At 40.7% G+C, this 16,442-nt stretch overlaps 3 protein-coding genes across 3 annotated transcripts; 2 read left to right on the top strand and 1 right to left on the bottom strand.

Annotated features, from left to right (window-relative positions):
• Window positions 1-1,942: 1,942 nt before the first annotated feature.
• Window positions 1,943-3,894, top strand: LOC117768428 (G-protein coupled receptor 183-like). Its single transcript, XM_034596747.1, has 3 exons — window positions 1,943-2,645; window positions 2,734-2,801; window positions 3,743-3,894. Exons 1-2 carry the CDS (start codon window positions 1,954-1,956, stop codon window positions 2,789-2,791), a joined length of 750 nt encoding a protein of 249 aa, XP_034452638.1. The 5' UTR covers window positions 1,943-1,953; the 3' UTR covers window positions 2,792-2,801; window positions 3,743-3,894.
• Window positions 3,895-10,033: 6,139 nt separating this feature from the next.
• On the top strand, window positions 10,034-11,014 carry LOC117768231 (G-protein coupled receptor 183-like). The gene is made up of 2 exons (XM_034596434.1): window positions 10,034-10,736; window positions 10,825-11,014. The coding sequence occupies exons 1-2, from the start codon at window positions 10,045-10,047 to the stop codon at window positions 10,880-10,882; spliced, it is 750 nt and encodes a 249-aa protein (XP_034452325.1). The 5' UTR covers window positions 10,034-10,044; the 3' UTR covers window positions 10,883-11,014.
• A 2,487-nt stretch (window positions 11,015-13,501) lies between these two features.
• LOC117768232 (protease-associated domain-containing protein 1-like) lies at window positions 13,502-16,327 on the bottom strand. The gene is made up of 5 exons (XM_034596435.1): window positions 16,117-16,327; window positions 15,809-15,909; window positions 14,833-14,942; window positions 13,883-14,050; window positions 13,502-13,791 (listed from the first exon to the last, which is right to left on the bottom strand). Exons 1-5 carry the CDS (start codon window positions 16,181-16,183, stop codon window positions 13,671-13,673), a joined length of 567 nt encoding a protein of 188 aa, XP_034452326.1. The 5' UTR covers window positions 16,184-16,327; the 3' UTR covers window positions 13,502-13,670.
• Window positions 16,328-16,442: the final 115 nt, after the last annotated feature.

The following is a 16,442-nucleotide window of genomic DNA, read 5'->3' as shown; positions in this document are numbered from 1 at the left end:
TATTAGTTAGTAGTTAATAGTTTTTTTTGTCCACCTTTGCACATCTTGTTTCCGGTTGCACTACTGTCTTGTACAGTCTAACTCTAATTGCACATAATATGTTTATTTTGGTAGTTTCTTGCATTCTGTTGATAATTGTCTTTGTATCTGTGTATGTACACTGAGCACAATTTAACCCGAGTCATGTTCCTAGTATCTTGTACACAAACATGGCAAATAAAGCTGATTCTGATCATCTAACAGTGGTCAGTGACTTCACGGCTGGCACAGGTGAAAAAGGGAGGACTCACACAGAACTGGGTCTCATTACACTGTGTCCGTAAGCCCCGACATTCAAATACGACTCGAAATGGTGTCATTTACACAACGTTTTCGTTTCCTGTTGTTTCTATACGTTTGAAAAAGTGGTCACCTCTTACTTCAATTGTTTTGGATTTGGCTGAAACACTCTTTGCCCCTGAGACTCCTAACGTGTTTTGTGGACTCAAACATATCACCCACCCCTCCATCGGCCCAGTGGTGAGTAGATAAGTTAATTACATTTTTTGGGGTGAACTATCCCTTTAATGCTTATCTTCATTTATAATGTGATGGTATTAACCAGCCGCAGGTTCAGCACCATGGCTCGGACAGCTCCACTGATACCGGCAGGTTCAGGACCTCGGTCAGCTCCGTGTTGTTGTTGATAAATAAAACTGACTAATTACCCCCCCCCCCCCCCCCCCCCACACACTACACGAGCCATGGTGGCTGCAGTGTTTAACTAGTGTGGGCTACGCCTCCAACAATAATGAAGACAATATTTAACTTCTATAGCTACCTTCTACAATTCAAGAGAAATGAAACTCAAAGAGAAATGGGATATCTATGATCATCAGCCAATCTATCACTGTCTCCCTCCTATCCATCATCACATCCCTGAACTTCATCATGGAAAGTGTGAGGTCTGCACGAAGTAAACATTGACTTTAAAACAGGAGGGCATCGCTGTGCAAGTGGATTTCTTGTCTCAGTAAAGCACTTATATCAATTTAGCGTTTTTCTTGGAATTAAAGTCATGACGCCTCTATTCTCTCATGTGTGACGTGTTGATCTGCTGTTTGTAAATCCCTTCTCATGAGGCCGTTTCCTCACCACAAAGGGGATTATGTATAGTATGTGTCGACGTATAGCTGCATTGTAATATATAACATTATCTCAAGCTGGAAAAGTCATTATGATGGAAAACTAAGAAGTGTCTGCATTTAGATTATGCACTGTTCAAACTATACATAAAATAATTTTGATAAACTGGGTTCAGTCGGTGAATCACCAGAAAACAATGAGTGATTAGTGACCAATGATGATTTCTATACAACTGATAAGATAAATGAATAATGAATCATAAGCTCTTCACTGTCAATCTATGTATTTGTGGCGAGCAGAAGAAAAGTAAAAGCATGTTGGCTTGTGGAAGTTTGGGGGAAATATTGTGTGATAATTATTTTTGTCAATTTAACAAAGATGCGTTTTTAATGAACATGGGTCTATCTGCAAGTTAATGTTAAAACTGAATTGCAATTAAAGAAAAACTGAAACACAAAATTCTGACTTTTTGCAGTTTTAAATGATAAAATGTCTTTAAGATAATAAAATGTTGGGGGAAATAAAAGCTTAATGATTGACATGAGGAGTGGCATTAGGTCATTCCTCATGGGGACACTTTGTTATCACCTGTACAATATAAAGACAAATAAACGAGGCAGCTTTACAGAAACCATGCTCCTCTCCAACCTCACACCCCCCGTGACAGGAGCGGTGCTTCGTCTCTCTGTGGACTTTAACAGTCCTGTCGATTACCTCATCTTTATCTTTCAGATCTTATTCGCCACGGCCGCGGTTCTTTTAGCTGGGCCGGTGGTCATCAGCATTTTGTGCACCAGAGCGCTGCGGCTGCAGAACAGGTTCATTTTCATGCTGAACACCAGCATCTGTGACACGCTGGTGGGGCTGTCAGTGTACTACCTGGGTCTGTTCGATGTGCAGGAGGGCTTCCCGTCCAGAAACGGGACTTATCACGTGTTACCGTCCCTGCTCGGGGTGAACATTATGACCTTTTTATTCGCGCAGTTCGATCGATATTTTGCCGTGTGCCACCCCTTCGCGTACACGCGCTTTGTCACCCGGGGTGTGATCATCTCCACAAACGTGTACTGCTGGTTCCACGTCTACGTGCTGCTGCTCATTCAAAATTTCCTGCCTCTCTCCAAAGCTGTGCAGATGTACGTCTTCGGCATCGTCAGCTTGCAGTTCATCGTGCTCACCAAGGTGGTCATGACCATCAAACTGTACGTGATAGCCAGGTACCAGCTGGAGAAAGACCCCCCCAGCGCAGAGAGAGAAAACAACAAGGAGTCTCTGAGAATCATCATCTTTGTTGTCATTAGCTTCTTGGTGTTGTGGTGCCCCTCCTTTGTCAACATCGTGCTCAGACTGATAGTGGGGCGAGGGCTCGTGTTTAGGAACGAGGCCACCAATCTGTTCGCCATCATGGCCCGTCTGAACGCCGTGTGCACACCGGCCGTGTACCTGTGGGGGAGCCCGGCTCTGAGGGAGGCCACGGTGCGGACGGTGTGGGGCAGAGTGTGTCCTCGATGCAGGAGGAGGTAAGAGGGTCAAAAGGAAAAAGGTGATATTCGCTTCTGTGAGGAGTGAACGTGCAGTGAAGCAGATGTTGATGCGTCTCTTTCTCAGGGTTGTCCCCAGTCCTGTGAAGGGAACCAGTAAAGGGAGGCCGACCAAGATTCACTGACTGTGAAAAGGTGAGATAAGCGAGGACTGATCCAGCTAAAATAAAAAATGTCAATGTAACTACAAATGAATAAATGTGTATAATTGTGTTATTATTTATCTCTTTATCTCAGTTTATTGACTCTGACAGGTTCCCGGTCATGAACTGCAGCTTTCTCATATTTTCAGGCCTTGTTGATGTTAATGTTAATTGTTACAGACGCCTTTGGAATTCGTAATGTTTTTTATCTTCCAATACGAAAAAAATAATTAATGAATAAAGCCAAACCCTCATCCAAAAGAAAAGGGTGTGGTTTTTATGTTTAACTTAGTTTTTTAGTCCATCAGTTTGCTGGTTTACATTAATAGTTGTTACAGCTTTATATAATATATAATATCAAGTTTAATTAGTCACTAATTCAACAATATTATTCATCTTCAATTTACATTATTATTATTATTATTAGTATTTATTAATTTATTTTCAGCCTCCATGAGTACAGAAAACTTCCCTCACCATAAAACGTTTAAGCATAAATATACTATAATCTGGATACTGAGCTGATTATGTTCAATGGTGTGATGGAACTGACCTCATATATATATATATATATATATATATATATATATATATATATATATATATATATATATATATATAATAACCTATATAATAACATTAGCTTACTGATGTGACGGCAGATCCTGGTGCTGAAGTTAAGTTAAATTCAAGTGTCTCTTATTTGAAATGAGTTTTGGGTTCAAATCACTATTTCACCAAAGAAGATTTACGTCTTACAAGCAAATGATGACGAGTTTGAAACCAGCTTTTTGATCCTTGGTCCAGAACATTGCAGTAAAATATCTTGTTGTCCATTTGTGTAAATATTTCCAGATTGTCCTTGATTTGGTTTGATATTTGTGTAAATGTGTTAAATTACGTTTCTATCCTGATATTTTTTAGTTCACGCAGGAAGAACTTCAGTAGATGCCTCCTATGGATTAATGACACCACAGCGCCTTCTGGTGGCATTTTGGATCAAATACAACTCAAACGAGTAATAAAAGCTCTTGTAAATAAAATACTATTAATATGTGATATTCTATTCTATTCTATATTTTTCAAGTTGTCTCCCTAGTTATCAGGTTCATACTTTCCAACAACATTGCATGTGTTTTATCAAAGGAAGAATATTAGCTTTGTTCATTATAGTATTATTATAATAACATTATTTATATATTTCTGCTGCATCAGGACGAGGACGTTTTTTTTATATGACAGCACAATAAAAGCTGAATAAAAGCCTAAAGAAGGGAAAGAATTTACCATGTGACTTTAGTGGAAGTTTAACTTTGACACTGGACTTCTGCACGAGGCTGGTGTTTGTATGTTAGGAGAAAAAAGGCTGGTGACTCCACAGCTGATCTTACATATAAAACAATCATTTCACTTCACCACTTCAGCCTAAACATCACTCTTCTCCAACATCACACACTCGGTGACGGGAGGAGATACTGAGGACTATTTAATCTTTAAATTCCAGATTTTATTCCCTGCAACTGTTGCACTACACATTCAAAACAGGTTTATTTTCATGGTGAAAACTTGTACCATCAGATTTGTGCTAGGATGTTTATGAGCCAGGCCTGGCCGTTCTAACTTCAGACTAGATTTATCTCTTTCACTTCTGCAGTGTGCATCCCTCACCCATTTATATAATTCATGATATGCTGAAGCATGGGCTACATGGATCAATAAAGTTACCAACCTACTAACATTAGCAATCTGTTACAAGCATAGACAAAGAACTAATCAAAAATATTCAGAAGCCTCAGTGTGGAAAATTCAATGCGACACCTGATCTTTCCCCTGTGGAAAACTGAGTGTGAAGTTTTACAAATGTGAACCGCAAGAAAGCAAACAAATGAAGGTCTGTTCTGCAAAAAGTTTCATTTTAGATTTATTTACCATAAGAAAAGGAATGTACATTGATTATCAGTTTTATCCTGTTAAAGTTCATGCAGATGAACAGAAATTATTTACATCTGTACAGTGAGACGACATTCCCAGTATATTGTATTGTGAATAAAGCAGACGCAGTCATGAATAGTTTCTTTCCCTCAGAGGAAAATCAAACCACCAACACTATTAGACCTGGCAGAAGAGACGGGTGCTGTGTAAGTGTTGTATTAATGCATAATAAAGTTTCCAGTCTCACTAGTAACAAACAGATCATGTGAACAAAGGTTTCTGGAGACCGAGCTACTGGAAGACACTCAGTCATGATCACCAACTGTTCAAACTCTAAGTCAAAGCATCACTGTTTCTCATCCCATCAACCTCAGACTAGTCAGTTGAGTTGCTGAGGATCCAAGGAAGTGCACAGTTGACTGTACAGTGTTGCGGATGAATATTTGTCAAGAAAATAAAAATACAGACATGAATTAATCTATTTAAACCCGAAATCATACTTGTGACTGATTGTGTCACATGCACTGTGACACTAAGCACTCAGGCCCTGCTCACAGGCACATTATGACATAACAATTCAGATTTGAAAGAACATATACATCTCAATAAAACTAAATTTATATTATTTTTCAGGTTCTGCTAAACAAGTCTGGAACAGTCTGGTTCTTTTATTTATTTTCTCTCTTTCATAAGGACGACCTGGTCAAGAATAGCAGCAAGTTCCAACAGTAGAAGTAATTAACAAACAGATTAATAACATTAAAACTTGATCATATTAAACACTTGCACATTAGATATTTTACCAGAGTTTTAAACTTGTTGAACACTAGAAGGTTTTGAAGCTGAAAATCAATCTGTAACTTATCCCGTGTTAGGTGCCAAAAACCTGAAAGTTAAATTTCCTAATTCAGTAATTTCTTAATGTGATCACAGTTGAGGGCCACTCCTGCCTCTTTGTGTTCGACTGCTACTTCAACAGCTAAACAAACAAACTGCCAACAACATGTGTTAACTGTTTAAAGTGTTTATATTCAGACAAACTGACTTTTTACCAGCGGTAAACTTGTTTCATTAATGTCTTATTTTTAGGAAATTTCTCAAGGTCTTAGAAAATAAGTGTGTGTTTACCAAGTTATGAGTGGATTACACTTTTATACATTCATATTGTAAATGCTGCATATTGAATACTGAACAGAAACTGAATTGAGAATTTACAGACATAAAACACTTGTAACGCTGGTGTGAGGGAAAAAAGAATCATATCCAAAATCCATAAACCTTATTTGGTGCAACATTAGTGAGACATCCATAGAGAAACAAGGGGTCATTGCTCCCTCTAGTGGTTGAAACTGAATTTGATCAGGTGTTCATAAGGGAAATAGAGAAGGTTTATGTCGAACATATTTGTTAAGAAACTGTTCAAGATTTTTTTTAAACATCATTGACAACCTTTAATTTTGTATTCAATTGTGTAATATTACAAATAACAATTACTCCATATTATACATGTTCATTTTCAGCCTCATTTCCATCAGTTATTTGTGGAATAACATCTGTAATTTCTTCACTGTGATTTGACAACACATGAAACATGAAGGTGTTAAATACAGTTTATGGATGTGCCGAGTGCCTGATGAAACATTTCCAACATCTCCCATGAAACCCACGAGACTGGAAGAGATGGGAAAAGACGTTTTAAACAATTTCAAGTTTCAATGAATTATTGTCAGAAAAATAAGCACTTAGGATATTTGTCTTGTTGTTTTATGGCATTAAAAAAACCGAGAGCCCAGGGATTTAAAGGAAGATCTAACAAAAAAGAACATTTCAACACATAAAGGCATAACGTACAAAACATGCAATATGTATTATACTCCATCTACAATATGTGATAACTCTTAGACATTCGGAGGGACATTCAGATCACTGCAGTGCCTTTACGCACATACATGAAACAATAAAAGTGAGTTTTCTGCAACATCTGTAAAGTGATTCAAGCTGTGATCAGATGTTTACGTGGAGCCAGATGTGAGCATCATGACACACATCTGCAGGCAGCCCCCTCACCAGCCTCTCTTACCTCCTCCTGCAGCAGGGCCTCCACACCTTGGTGAGCAGCGTGGCTCTGAGCGGGGAGCAGCCGCAGATGTACAGGATGGGGGTGAGGGCAGCGTTCACTCGGGGTAAAATACGCATAGGGTCGGTGCCCTCATTCTTAAAGGTGAAACACACTGAGCCAGATAGGTTACAGATTACAACATGACATAAGAGTGGAAGCCACGTCACCAGAAAGAACATAGCCACCACCAGTATGAGATACACCGAGGAGCGCTTGGTGTCCCTCTCCACGGAGGGTGGCTCCTTCTCCAGCTGGAACCTGGCTATGATGAACAGCTTGATGTTCAGTCCTATCATTATAATCACTGTGAAGATGTTGCTCACAAACGTGGCAATGGCCAATAAATTTCGGGCCACGCCGAGTGGGACCAGGTTATTCACGGCCACGATGAGGAAGGCGTAGAGCCAGTACCCGCAGATGACCACCACGGTTCTGTTGCGCGTCATTTGGCGCGAGTATTGGAAAGGTGACACCACAGCGTGGTACCTGTCGGCCTGCGCGGCCAGGATGGCCATGTAGGACAGACCTAAAAATGTGGGTACGACTAAATATGTTCTCGTAGGGGAGTCGAAGTCGTCCTTCACATCCAGGACCCCCACATAGTAATAAGACACGCCGGTGCAGATGTCACTGAAGCAGGTGCTCAGCATGTACATGAAGCGGTTCTCGCTGCGCAGAGCCCTGTTCAGCAGTATGGAGACACACACGGACATGTTAAGGAAGATGATGCTGAAAGCCAAGGAAACACTGAAAAGAAACATCAACACATTGCCAAAGCTGGTGAGGGGCAGAGCTAGAGACAGGCCCTGCAGGCTGCTGTTACTCATCGGTGCAGAGAACATGTGTGCACAGAGTTCAGGTCTTCAGTGACGAGTGGCAGCAGCAGAGCCACTGAGACCTGACAACTGAGAGGGTTTACTTCTGCTCTGGTTTAAGAAGCACAGTCAAGATACGCTCAGAGTTTTAAACTTGTTCAACACTAGAAGGTTTTGAAGTTGAAAATCAGTCTGTAACCCATTCCATGTGTTAGGTGCCAAAAACCTGAAAGTTTATTTTGTTAATCCATAAAACACATTTGGTACATCATTAGTTAGACATCAATAAAGCCTAAAAATGAACTTGATCAGGTGTTCATGGAAGAAATAGAGAAGGTTTATGTCCATATTTGTTGTAGCATCTTTGCAGTATACTGCACTTTTCTCCTCTGGTCATAGTTAGTAGTAGTATTAGTAGTATTAGTTAGTAGTTAATAGTTTTTTTTGTCCACCTTTGCACATCTTGTTTCCGGTTGCACTACTGTCTTGTACAGTCTAACTCTAATTGCACATAATATGTTTATTTTGGTAGTTTCTTGCATTCTGTTGATAATTGTCTTTGTATCTGTGTATGTACACTGAGCACAATTTAACCCGAGTCATGTTCCTAGTATCTTGTACACAAACATGGCAAATAAAGCTGATTCTGATCATCTAACAGTGGTCAGTGACTTCACGGCTGGCACAGGTGAAAAAGGGAGGACTCACACAGAACTGGGTCTCATTACACTGTGTCCGTAAGCCCCGACATTCAAATACGACTCGAAATGGTGTCATTTACACAACGTTTTTGTTTCCTGTTGTTTCTATACGTTTGAAAAAGTGGTCACCTCTTACTTCAATTGTTTTGGATTTGGCTGAAACACTCTTTGCCCCTGAGACTCCTAACGTGTTTTGTGGACTCAAACATATCACCCACCCCTCCATCGGCCCAGTGGTGAGTAGATAAGTTAATTACATTTTTTGGGGTGAACTATCCCTTTAATGCTTATCTTCATTTATAATGTGATGGTATTAACCAGCCACAGGTTCAGCACCATGGCTCGGACAGCTCCACTGATACCGGCAGGTTCAGGACCTCGGTCAGCTCCGTGTTGTTGTTGATAAATAAAACTGACTAATTACCCCCCCCCCCCCCCCCCCACACACTACACGAGCCATGGTGGCTGCAGTGTTTAACTAGTGTGGGCTACGCCTCCAACAATAATGAAGACAATATTTAACTTCTATAGCTACCTTCTACAATTCAAGAGAAATGAAACTCAAAGAGAAATGGGATATCTATGATCATCAGCCAATCTATCACTGTCTCCCTCCTATCCATCATCACATCCCTGAACTTCATCATGGAAAGTGTGAGGTCTGCACGAAGTAAACATTGACTTTAAAACAGGAGGGCATCGCTGTGCAAGTGGATTTCTTGTCTCAGTAAAGCACTTATATCAATTTAGCGTTTTTCTTGGAATTAAAGTCATGACGCCTCTATTCTCTCATGTGTGACGTGTTGACCTGCTGTTTGTAAATCCCTTCTCATGAGGCCGTTTCCTCACCACAAAGGGGATTATGTATAGTATGTGTCGACGTATAGCTGCATTGTAATATATAACATTATCTCAAGCTGGAAAAGTCATTATGATGGAAAACTAAGAAGTGTCTGCATTTAGATTATGCACTGTTCAAACTATACATAAAATAATTTTGATAAACTGGGTTCAGTCGGTGAATCACCAGAAAACAATGAGTGATTAGTGACCAATGATGATTTCTATACAACTGATAAGATAAATGAATAATGAATCATAAGCTCTTCACTGTCAATCTATGTATTTGTGGCGAGCAGAAGAAAAGTAAAAGCATGTTGGCTTGTGGACGTTTGGGGGAAATATTGTGTGATAATTATTTTTGTCAATTTAACAAAGAGGCGTTTTTAATGAACATGGGTCTATCTGCAAGTTAATGTTAAAACTGAATTGCAATTAAAGAAAAACTGAAACACAAAATTCTGACTTTTTGCAGTTTTAAATGATAAAATGTCTTTAAGATAATAAAATGTTGGGGGAAATAAAAGCTTAATGATTGACATGAGGAGTGGCATTAGGTCATTCCTCATGGGGACACTTTGTTATCACCTGTACAATATAAAGACAAATAAACGAGGCAGCTTTACAGAAACCATGCTCCTCTCCAACCTCACACCCCCCGTGACAGGAGCGGTGCTTCGTCTCTCTGTGGACTTTAACAGTCCTGTCGATTACCTCATCTTTATCTTTCAGATCTTATTCGCCACGGCCGCGGTTCTTTTAGCTGGGCCGGTGGTCATCAGCATTTTGTGCACCAGAGCGCTGCGGCTGCAGAACAGGTTCATTTTCATGCTGAACACCAGCATCTGTGACACGCTGGTGGGGCTGTCAGTGTACTACCTGGGTCTGTTCGATGTGCAGGAGGGCTTCCCGTCCAGAAACGGGACTTATCACGTGTTACCGTCCCTGCTCGGGGTGAACATTATGACCTTTTTATTCGCGCAGTTCGATCGATATTTTGCCGTGTGCCACCCCTTCGCGTACACACGCTTTGTCACCCGGGGTGTGATCATCTCCACAAACGTGTACTGCTGGTTCCACGTCTACGTGCAGCTGCTCATTCAAAATTTCCTGCCTCTCTCCAAAGCTGTGCAGATGTACGTCTTCGGCATCGTCAGCTTGCAGTTCATCGTGCTCACCAAGGTGGTCATGACCATCAAACTGTACGTGATAGCCAGGTACCAGCTGGAGAAAGACCCCCCCAGCGCAGAGAGAGAAAACAACAAGGAGTCTCTGAGAATCATCATCTTTGTTGTCATTAGCTTCTTGGTGTTGTGGTGCCCCTCCTTTGTCAACATCGTGCTCAGACTGATAGTGGGGCGAGGGCTCGTGTTTAGGAACGAGGCCACCAATCTGTTCGCCATCATGGCCCGTCTGAACGCCGTGTGCACACCGGCCGTGTACCTGTGGGGGAGCCCGGCTCTGAGGGAGGCCACGGTGCGGACGGTGTGGGGCAGAGTGTGTCCTCGATGCAGGAGGAGGTAAGAGGGTCAAAAGGAAAAAGGTGATATTCGCTTCTGTGAGGAGTGAACGTGCAGTGAAGCAGATGTTGATGCGTCTCTTTCTCAGGGTTGTCCCCAGTCCTGTGAAGGGAACCAGTAAAGGGAGGCCGACCAAGATTCACTGACTGTGAAAAGGTGAGATAAGCGAGGACTGATCCAGCTAAAATAAAAAATGTCAATGTAACTACAAATGAATAAATGTGTATAATTGTGTTATTATTTATCTCTTTATCTCAGTTTATTGACTCTGACAGGTTCCCGGTCATGAACTGCAGCTTTCTCATATTTTCAGGCCTTGTTGATGTTAATGTTAATTGTTACAGACGCCTTTGGAATTCGTAATGTTTTTTATCTTCCAATACGAAAAAAATAATTAATGAATAAAGCCAAACCCTCATCCAAAAGAAAAGGGTGTGGTTTTTATGTTTAACTTAGTTTTTTAGTCCATCAGTTTGCTGGTTTAAATTAATAGTTGTTACAGCTTTATATAATATATAATATCAAGTTTAATTAGTCACTAATTCAACAATATTATTCATCTTCAATTTACATTATTCATCTTCAATTTACATTATTATTATTATTATTAGTATTTATTAATTTATTTTCAGCCTCCATGAGTACAGAAAACTTCCCTCACCATAAAACGTTTAAGCATAAATATACTATAATCTGGATACTGAGCTGATTATGTTCAATGGTGTGATGGAACTGACCTCATATATATATATATATATAATAACCTATATAATAACATTAGCTTACTGATGTGACGGCAGATCCTGGTGCTGAAGTTAAGTTAAATTCAAGTGTCTCTTATTTGAAATGAGTTTTGGGTTCAAATCACTATTTCACCAAAGAAGATTTACGTCTTACAAGCAAATGATGACGAGTTTGAAACCAGCTTTTTGATCCTTGGTCCAGAACATTGCAGTAAAATATCTTGTTGTCCATTTGTGTAAATATTTCCAGATTGTCCTTGATTTGGTTTGATATTTGTGTAAATGTGTTAAATTACGTTTCTATCCTGATATTTTTTAGTTCACGCAGGAAGAACTTCAGTAGATGCCTCCTATGGATTAATGACACCACAGCGCCTTCTGGTGGCATTTTGGATAAAATACAACTCAAACGAGTAATAAAAGCTCTTGTAAATAAAATACTATTAATATGTGATATTCTATTCTATTCTATATTTTTCAAGTTGTCTCCCTAGTTATCAGGTTCATACTTTCCAACAACATTGCATGTGTTTTATCAAAGGAAGAATATTAGCTTTGTTCATTATAGTATTATTATAATAACATTATTTATATATTTCTGCTGCATCAGGACGAGGACGTTTTTTTTATATGACAGCACAATAAAAGCTGAATAAAAGCCTAAAGAAGGGAAAGAATTTACCATGTGACTTTAGTGGAAGTTTAACTTTGACACTGGACTTCTGCACGAGGCTGGTGTTTGTATGTTAGGAGAAAAAAGGCTGGTGACTCCACAGCTGATCTTACATATAAAACAATCATTTCACTTCACCACTTCAGCCTAAACATCACTCTTCTCCAACATCACACACTCGGTGACGGGAGGAGATACTGAGGACTATTTAATCTTTAAATTCCAGATTTTATTCCCTGCAACTGTTGCACTACACATTCAAAACAAGTTTATTTTCATGGTGAAAACTTGTACCATCAGATTTGTGCTAGGATGTTTATGAGCGAGGCCTGGCCGCTCTAACTTCAGACTAGATTTATCTCTTTCACTTCTGCAGTGTGCATCCCTCACCCATTTATATAATTCATGATATGCTGAAGCATGGGCTACATGGATCAATAAAGTTACCAACCTACTAACATTAGCAATCTGTTACAAGCATAGACAAAGAACTAATCAAAAATATTCAGAAGCCTCAGTGTGGAAAATTCAATGCGACACCTGATCTTTCCCCTGTGGAAAACTGAGTGTGAAGTTTTACAAATGTGAACCGCAAGAAAGCAAACAAATGAAGGTCTGTTCTGCAAAAAGTTTCATTTTAGATTTATTTACCATAAGAAAAGGAATGTACATTGATTATCAGTTTTATCCTGTTAAAGTTCATGCAGATGAACAGAAATTATTTACATCTGTACAGTGAGACGACATTCCCAGTATATTGTATTGTGAATAAAGCAGACGCAGTCATGAATAGTTTCTTTCCCTCAGAGGAAAATCAAACCACCAACACTATTAGACCTGGCAGAAGAGACGGGTGCTGTGTAAGTGTTGTATTAATGCATAATAAAGTTTCCAGTCTCACTAGTAACAAACAGATCATGTGAACAAAGGTTTCTGGAGACCGAGCTACTGGAAGACACTCAGTCATGATCACCAACTGTTCAAACTCTAAGTCAAAGCATCACTGTTTCTCATCCCATCAACCTCAGACTACTCAGTTGAGTTGCTGAGGATCCAAGGAAGTGCACAGTTGACTGTACAGTGTTGCGGATGAATATTTGTCAAGAAAATAAAAATACAGACATGAATTAATCTATTTAAACCCGAAATCATACTTGTGACTGATTGTGTCACATACACTGTGACACTAAGCAATCAGGCCCTGCACACAGGCACATTATGAACGGGCACTGGAGTAATTATTAAAACTGCAGCTCAGCACTAAACATGACCAAGAATGTTTCTTATTTGTTTGTCTTTACTTGTTATAAAAGCTGTGAGTGTGATCTTATCATGTGTACATCTGTTTAGTTTTATTGGTTCACCACTAGTAGATGTGATAGGTTACCCACCACCACAAGGTTATCACCAAGACTTCCCTGTGAAGCTGTGAGTTTATTCACTGCTGAGAGGAAATGCACCGATGAAAGAGAGCGAGCAGAGTGAGGAAGACAATGAAGTTGTAGGTGTGTGTCACTTCTACCACAGTGTCCATGGTGGCTGCTTCAGAGGGAATGAGGCCAAAGAAGAAACGTTGACAGGGATGGAAATGACAGCCCACGGCAGCTCTTGTCTCTTAAGAGTTCGTCTGATCATCATTCTAGAATACATGGAAAAAACGGTTAATGCCCAATTAATGCAATGCATTAATCCTTAGATAATATACAACAGCTCTGAATGACGTGACTTACCCATCACGTCCCAGCAGAAACAGAGCAGGAATGCTTGGTTTGGCCGTGGTCCCATCAGTGATCATATCGAGGAACTGACTGTCGTTGTCCGCTGCATTATCAGCTATGAGAACAGCTTTGCCTCCGGCTTCCTCCACATAACGGGCCTTTTGTACAAAGGAGCAACCACTGAAGAACCACAGATAAAGAAATGGAAGAAACAAATTTAAAATGAGCCTGAAAAAAACAAGTTGTAATAGTACTATGAATGATGTGCTGTCACATAGCTACTCAAACTCTACTGTCCCATATGGACAGTTTTCTGCACAGACTTTGCAACAATTAGAAGGTTAGAAGTCAAAGCCAATATCTTGTTATTGCCAAGTAGTGTCACACCCAGTAAACCCAGTTTGGGATTGGTGTTGTGAGGTGCATTTTGTAGAAGTAAATAATTTTCTGCTTCAGTTTTTTCCCCAAGTACAACCACTGCAAAAACTATAAAAACAATTGAATTGAACGTGATAGAAGAAATCAATGCCACAACAAAAAGTTATTTTTGTGCTAGTTATGAGTCCACACAAGTGCCCTGCTATGCTTTGCTATGTGCCCGAGAACTTAAAACACCACTGCATAACCTTTATACATAAATGATACGAGCATGTTATTATATTGAGAATAAATTTAGTTTATTCAATACTTATCATATTCCGAAATACAATCCGTCCTTTTAAGGCTGTAATAGAAGAATCAAGGACCAATAAAGGAATCTTGAATCTTGAATCTTGACAGAACCACACCTAAGCCTATACAAGATATCTTACTATCAGTTGACTGAAACGTCTTCATTTCTTACAGCCACACCCTGAGTCTCAGGCCTCCCCCACCCCTCAACCACTACATGGATCCATCCAAGCTTACCATCACTGGTCTGTTTATGGCCTCTTCAGGTGCAGCTATAAGTTAGTATTTACCCTCTTTCCACCAGGATCACTTGTCCCTGAATGATATCTCTGTCCTTCAGGTCTGAGCAGCCGTCCGCCGGGTCTGCAGGCACCAGGAAAATCTCATCGTAGGATGAAGTCTGGAAACCCAGGGAGAGAGGAGTACATAGGAGACAAAGAGGTAGAGAGGGTGAAAACCTTGACTTGGTCTTACAATACACACACCTCATCAAGACATCCCTACAGTGACTGAGAAGGCTAATGAAGCCACCAAAAATCCTCAGTAGCTTCTTTAGGTGCACAGTGGAGAATGCCTAATCAGCTCCATCAGAGTGTGGTGTGGAAACTGCAGTGCGCAGGACAGGAAGGCCCCCAGCGTGTGATCAGAACGGCTCTTATCTCAGGAACAGCCTTGACATCACTACAGGACATTTATCAGACCAGGGTCATAAGAAGGGAACACATCATCATCGGGGACAGTACACACCCCCAACACATCTTTACTTGAGTTACATTTTTCTGCTTGTACTTTACTACTGTGATGGTTTAATCTTGTGAGACGGAGGTCTGGCAAAGTAACAATTTCATTGGATCATGCAACACGTGTCTTGAATCTGAATGTGATTTGAAAGCGAGTGGACATCAATAGATAGATAGATTGATAGGTGGATGGATACTTTATTGATCCAGAGGGAAATGTAGGCCTCCAGTATCACACAAAAACACTCAAAACACAAGAGCATAAGAAGAATAAAAGGTCAAAATGAGTCAAGAATAAGTTCACTGCCATGAGATGAAAGTCTAACCACCAGAACTACTACAGAGCTGTCACTGTAAAGAAGTGTGTGCTAATGGAGATATTGACAATACACATATTTGAAGTATAAGGTGATAGAAAGACAAGTAACCGAGGCAGAGTACTGAAGCCAAATATAAATACACACATGTGAAGGACAGGAAGTCTGACTGTTCATAAATGAAACACAATAGAGGAAGGAGTGCTTACAAAATCTCCTCCGAAGTCTTTAGCGGGTGCAGCACTGAAGATGTAGCCGATCTCCTCTGGACTGATGACCCGGAAGTACAACAGTTCATTGACTCCGAGACCTGAAAAAACACAAACACTTGTAAATACATGTAACTGCATCATTCACGTGAAATCAGAGCTGTTCATGGACGTTCAGTGGGTGAAAGTATCGTCTCTACACCGGACGAACCGGGTACATGCGCGGATAAACAAAGGTTATCCAAAGCTAATGCTAACACCGCTGCTAGCTAAACTCGCCGGTTGCCATGACTCTCTGTCCCTCTCACCTGACGTGCGGCTGAAGACGCTCCACAGGTACAACACGACAGCTGCTGTCCGGAGAACCGCTGCCATGTTCAGGACATGTGCAGCGTTACAGTCCCGACACGCGTTCGCACTTCACATGTGACGGCGGAGCCTCCTCCATGTCTGCGGCGGCACCGGAGAACAACACGGCAGCAGGTGAGCGGCCATATCCGGTCAGCGTGCGGTGCGCATGCGCGTTCTGCAGAGACGGATCAACACCCCCGGGAGCCGCTGGGCAAGCGGCAGCTGCAGGGCCCCTTCCGGCCCCCCTCACATGTGTTTTAATCGTAGACTGTATATAAGGTTT

This window comes from Hippoglossus hippoglossus, chromosome 9 (genome assembly GCF_009819705.1).
Source record: "Hippoglossus hippoglossus isolate fHipHip1 chromosome 9, fHipHip1.pri, whole genome shotgun sequence".
Taxonomy (NCBI): domain Eukaryota; kingdom Metazoa; phylum Chordata; class Actinopteri; order Pleuronectiformes; family Pleuronectidae; genus Hippoglossus; species Hippoglossus hippoglossus.
This window is presented reverse-complemented; position numbering and strand designations above follow the sequence as displayed.

What these genes read in the sequence shown, in the direction of transcription:
- LOC117768428 (XM_034596747.1), top strand. Translation starts at nt 1,954, where the DNA reads ATGCTGAACACCAGCATCTGTGACACGCTGGTGGGGCTGTCAGTGTAC. An exon ending in TGTCCTCGATGCAGGAGGAG is followed by an intron (nt 2,646 to 2,733) that starts GTAAGAGGGTCA and finishes TCTCTTTCTCAG; the next exon opens with GGTTGTCCCCAGTCCTGTGA.
- LOC117768231 (XM_034596434.1), top strand. Translation starts at nt 10,045, where the DNA reads ATGCTGAACACCAGCATCTGTGACACGCTGGTGGGGCTGTCAGTGTAC. An exon ending in TGTCCTCGATGCAGGAGGAG is followed by an intron (nt 10,737 to 10,824) that starts GTAAGAGGGTCA and finishes TCTCTTTCTCAG; the next exon opens with GGTTGTCCCCAGTCCTGTGA.
- LOC117768232 (XM_034596435.1), bottom strand. Translation starts at nt 16,183, where the DNA reads ATGGCAGCGGTTCTCCGGACAGCAGCTGTCGTGTTGTACCTGTGGAGC. An exon ending in AAGACTTCGGAGGAGATTTT is followed by an intron (nt 14,943 to 15,808) that starts GTAAGCACTCCT and finishes CTGGGTTTCCAG; the next exon opens with ACTTCATCCTACGATGAGAT. An exon ending in GTGATCCTGGTGGAAAGAGG is followed by an intron (nt 14,051 to 14,832) that starts GTAAATACTAAC and finishes GTGGTTCTTCAG; the next exon opens with TGGTTGCTCCTTTGTACAAA.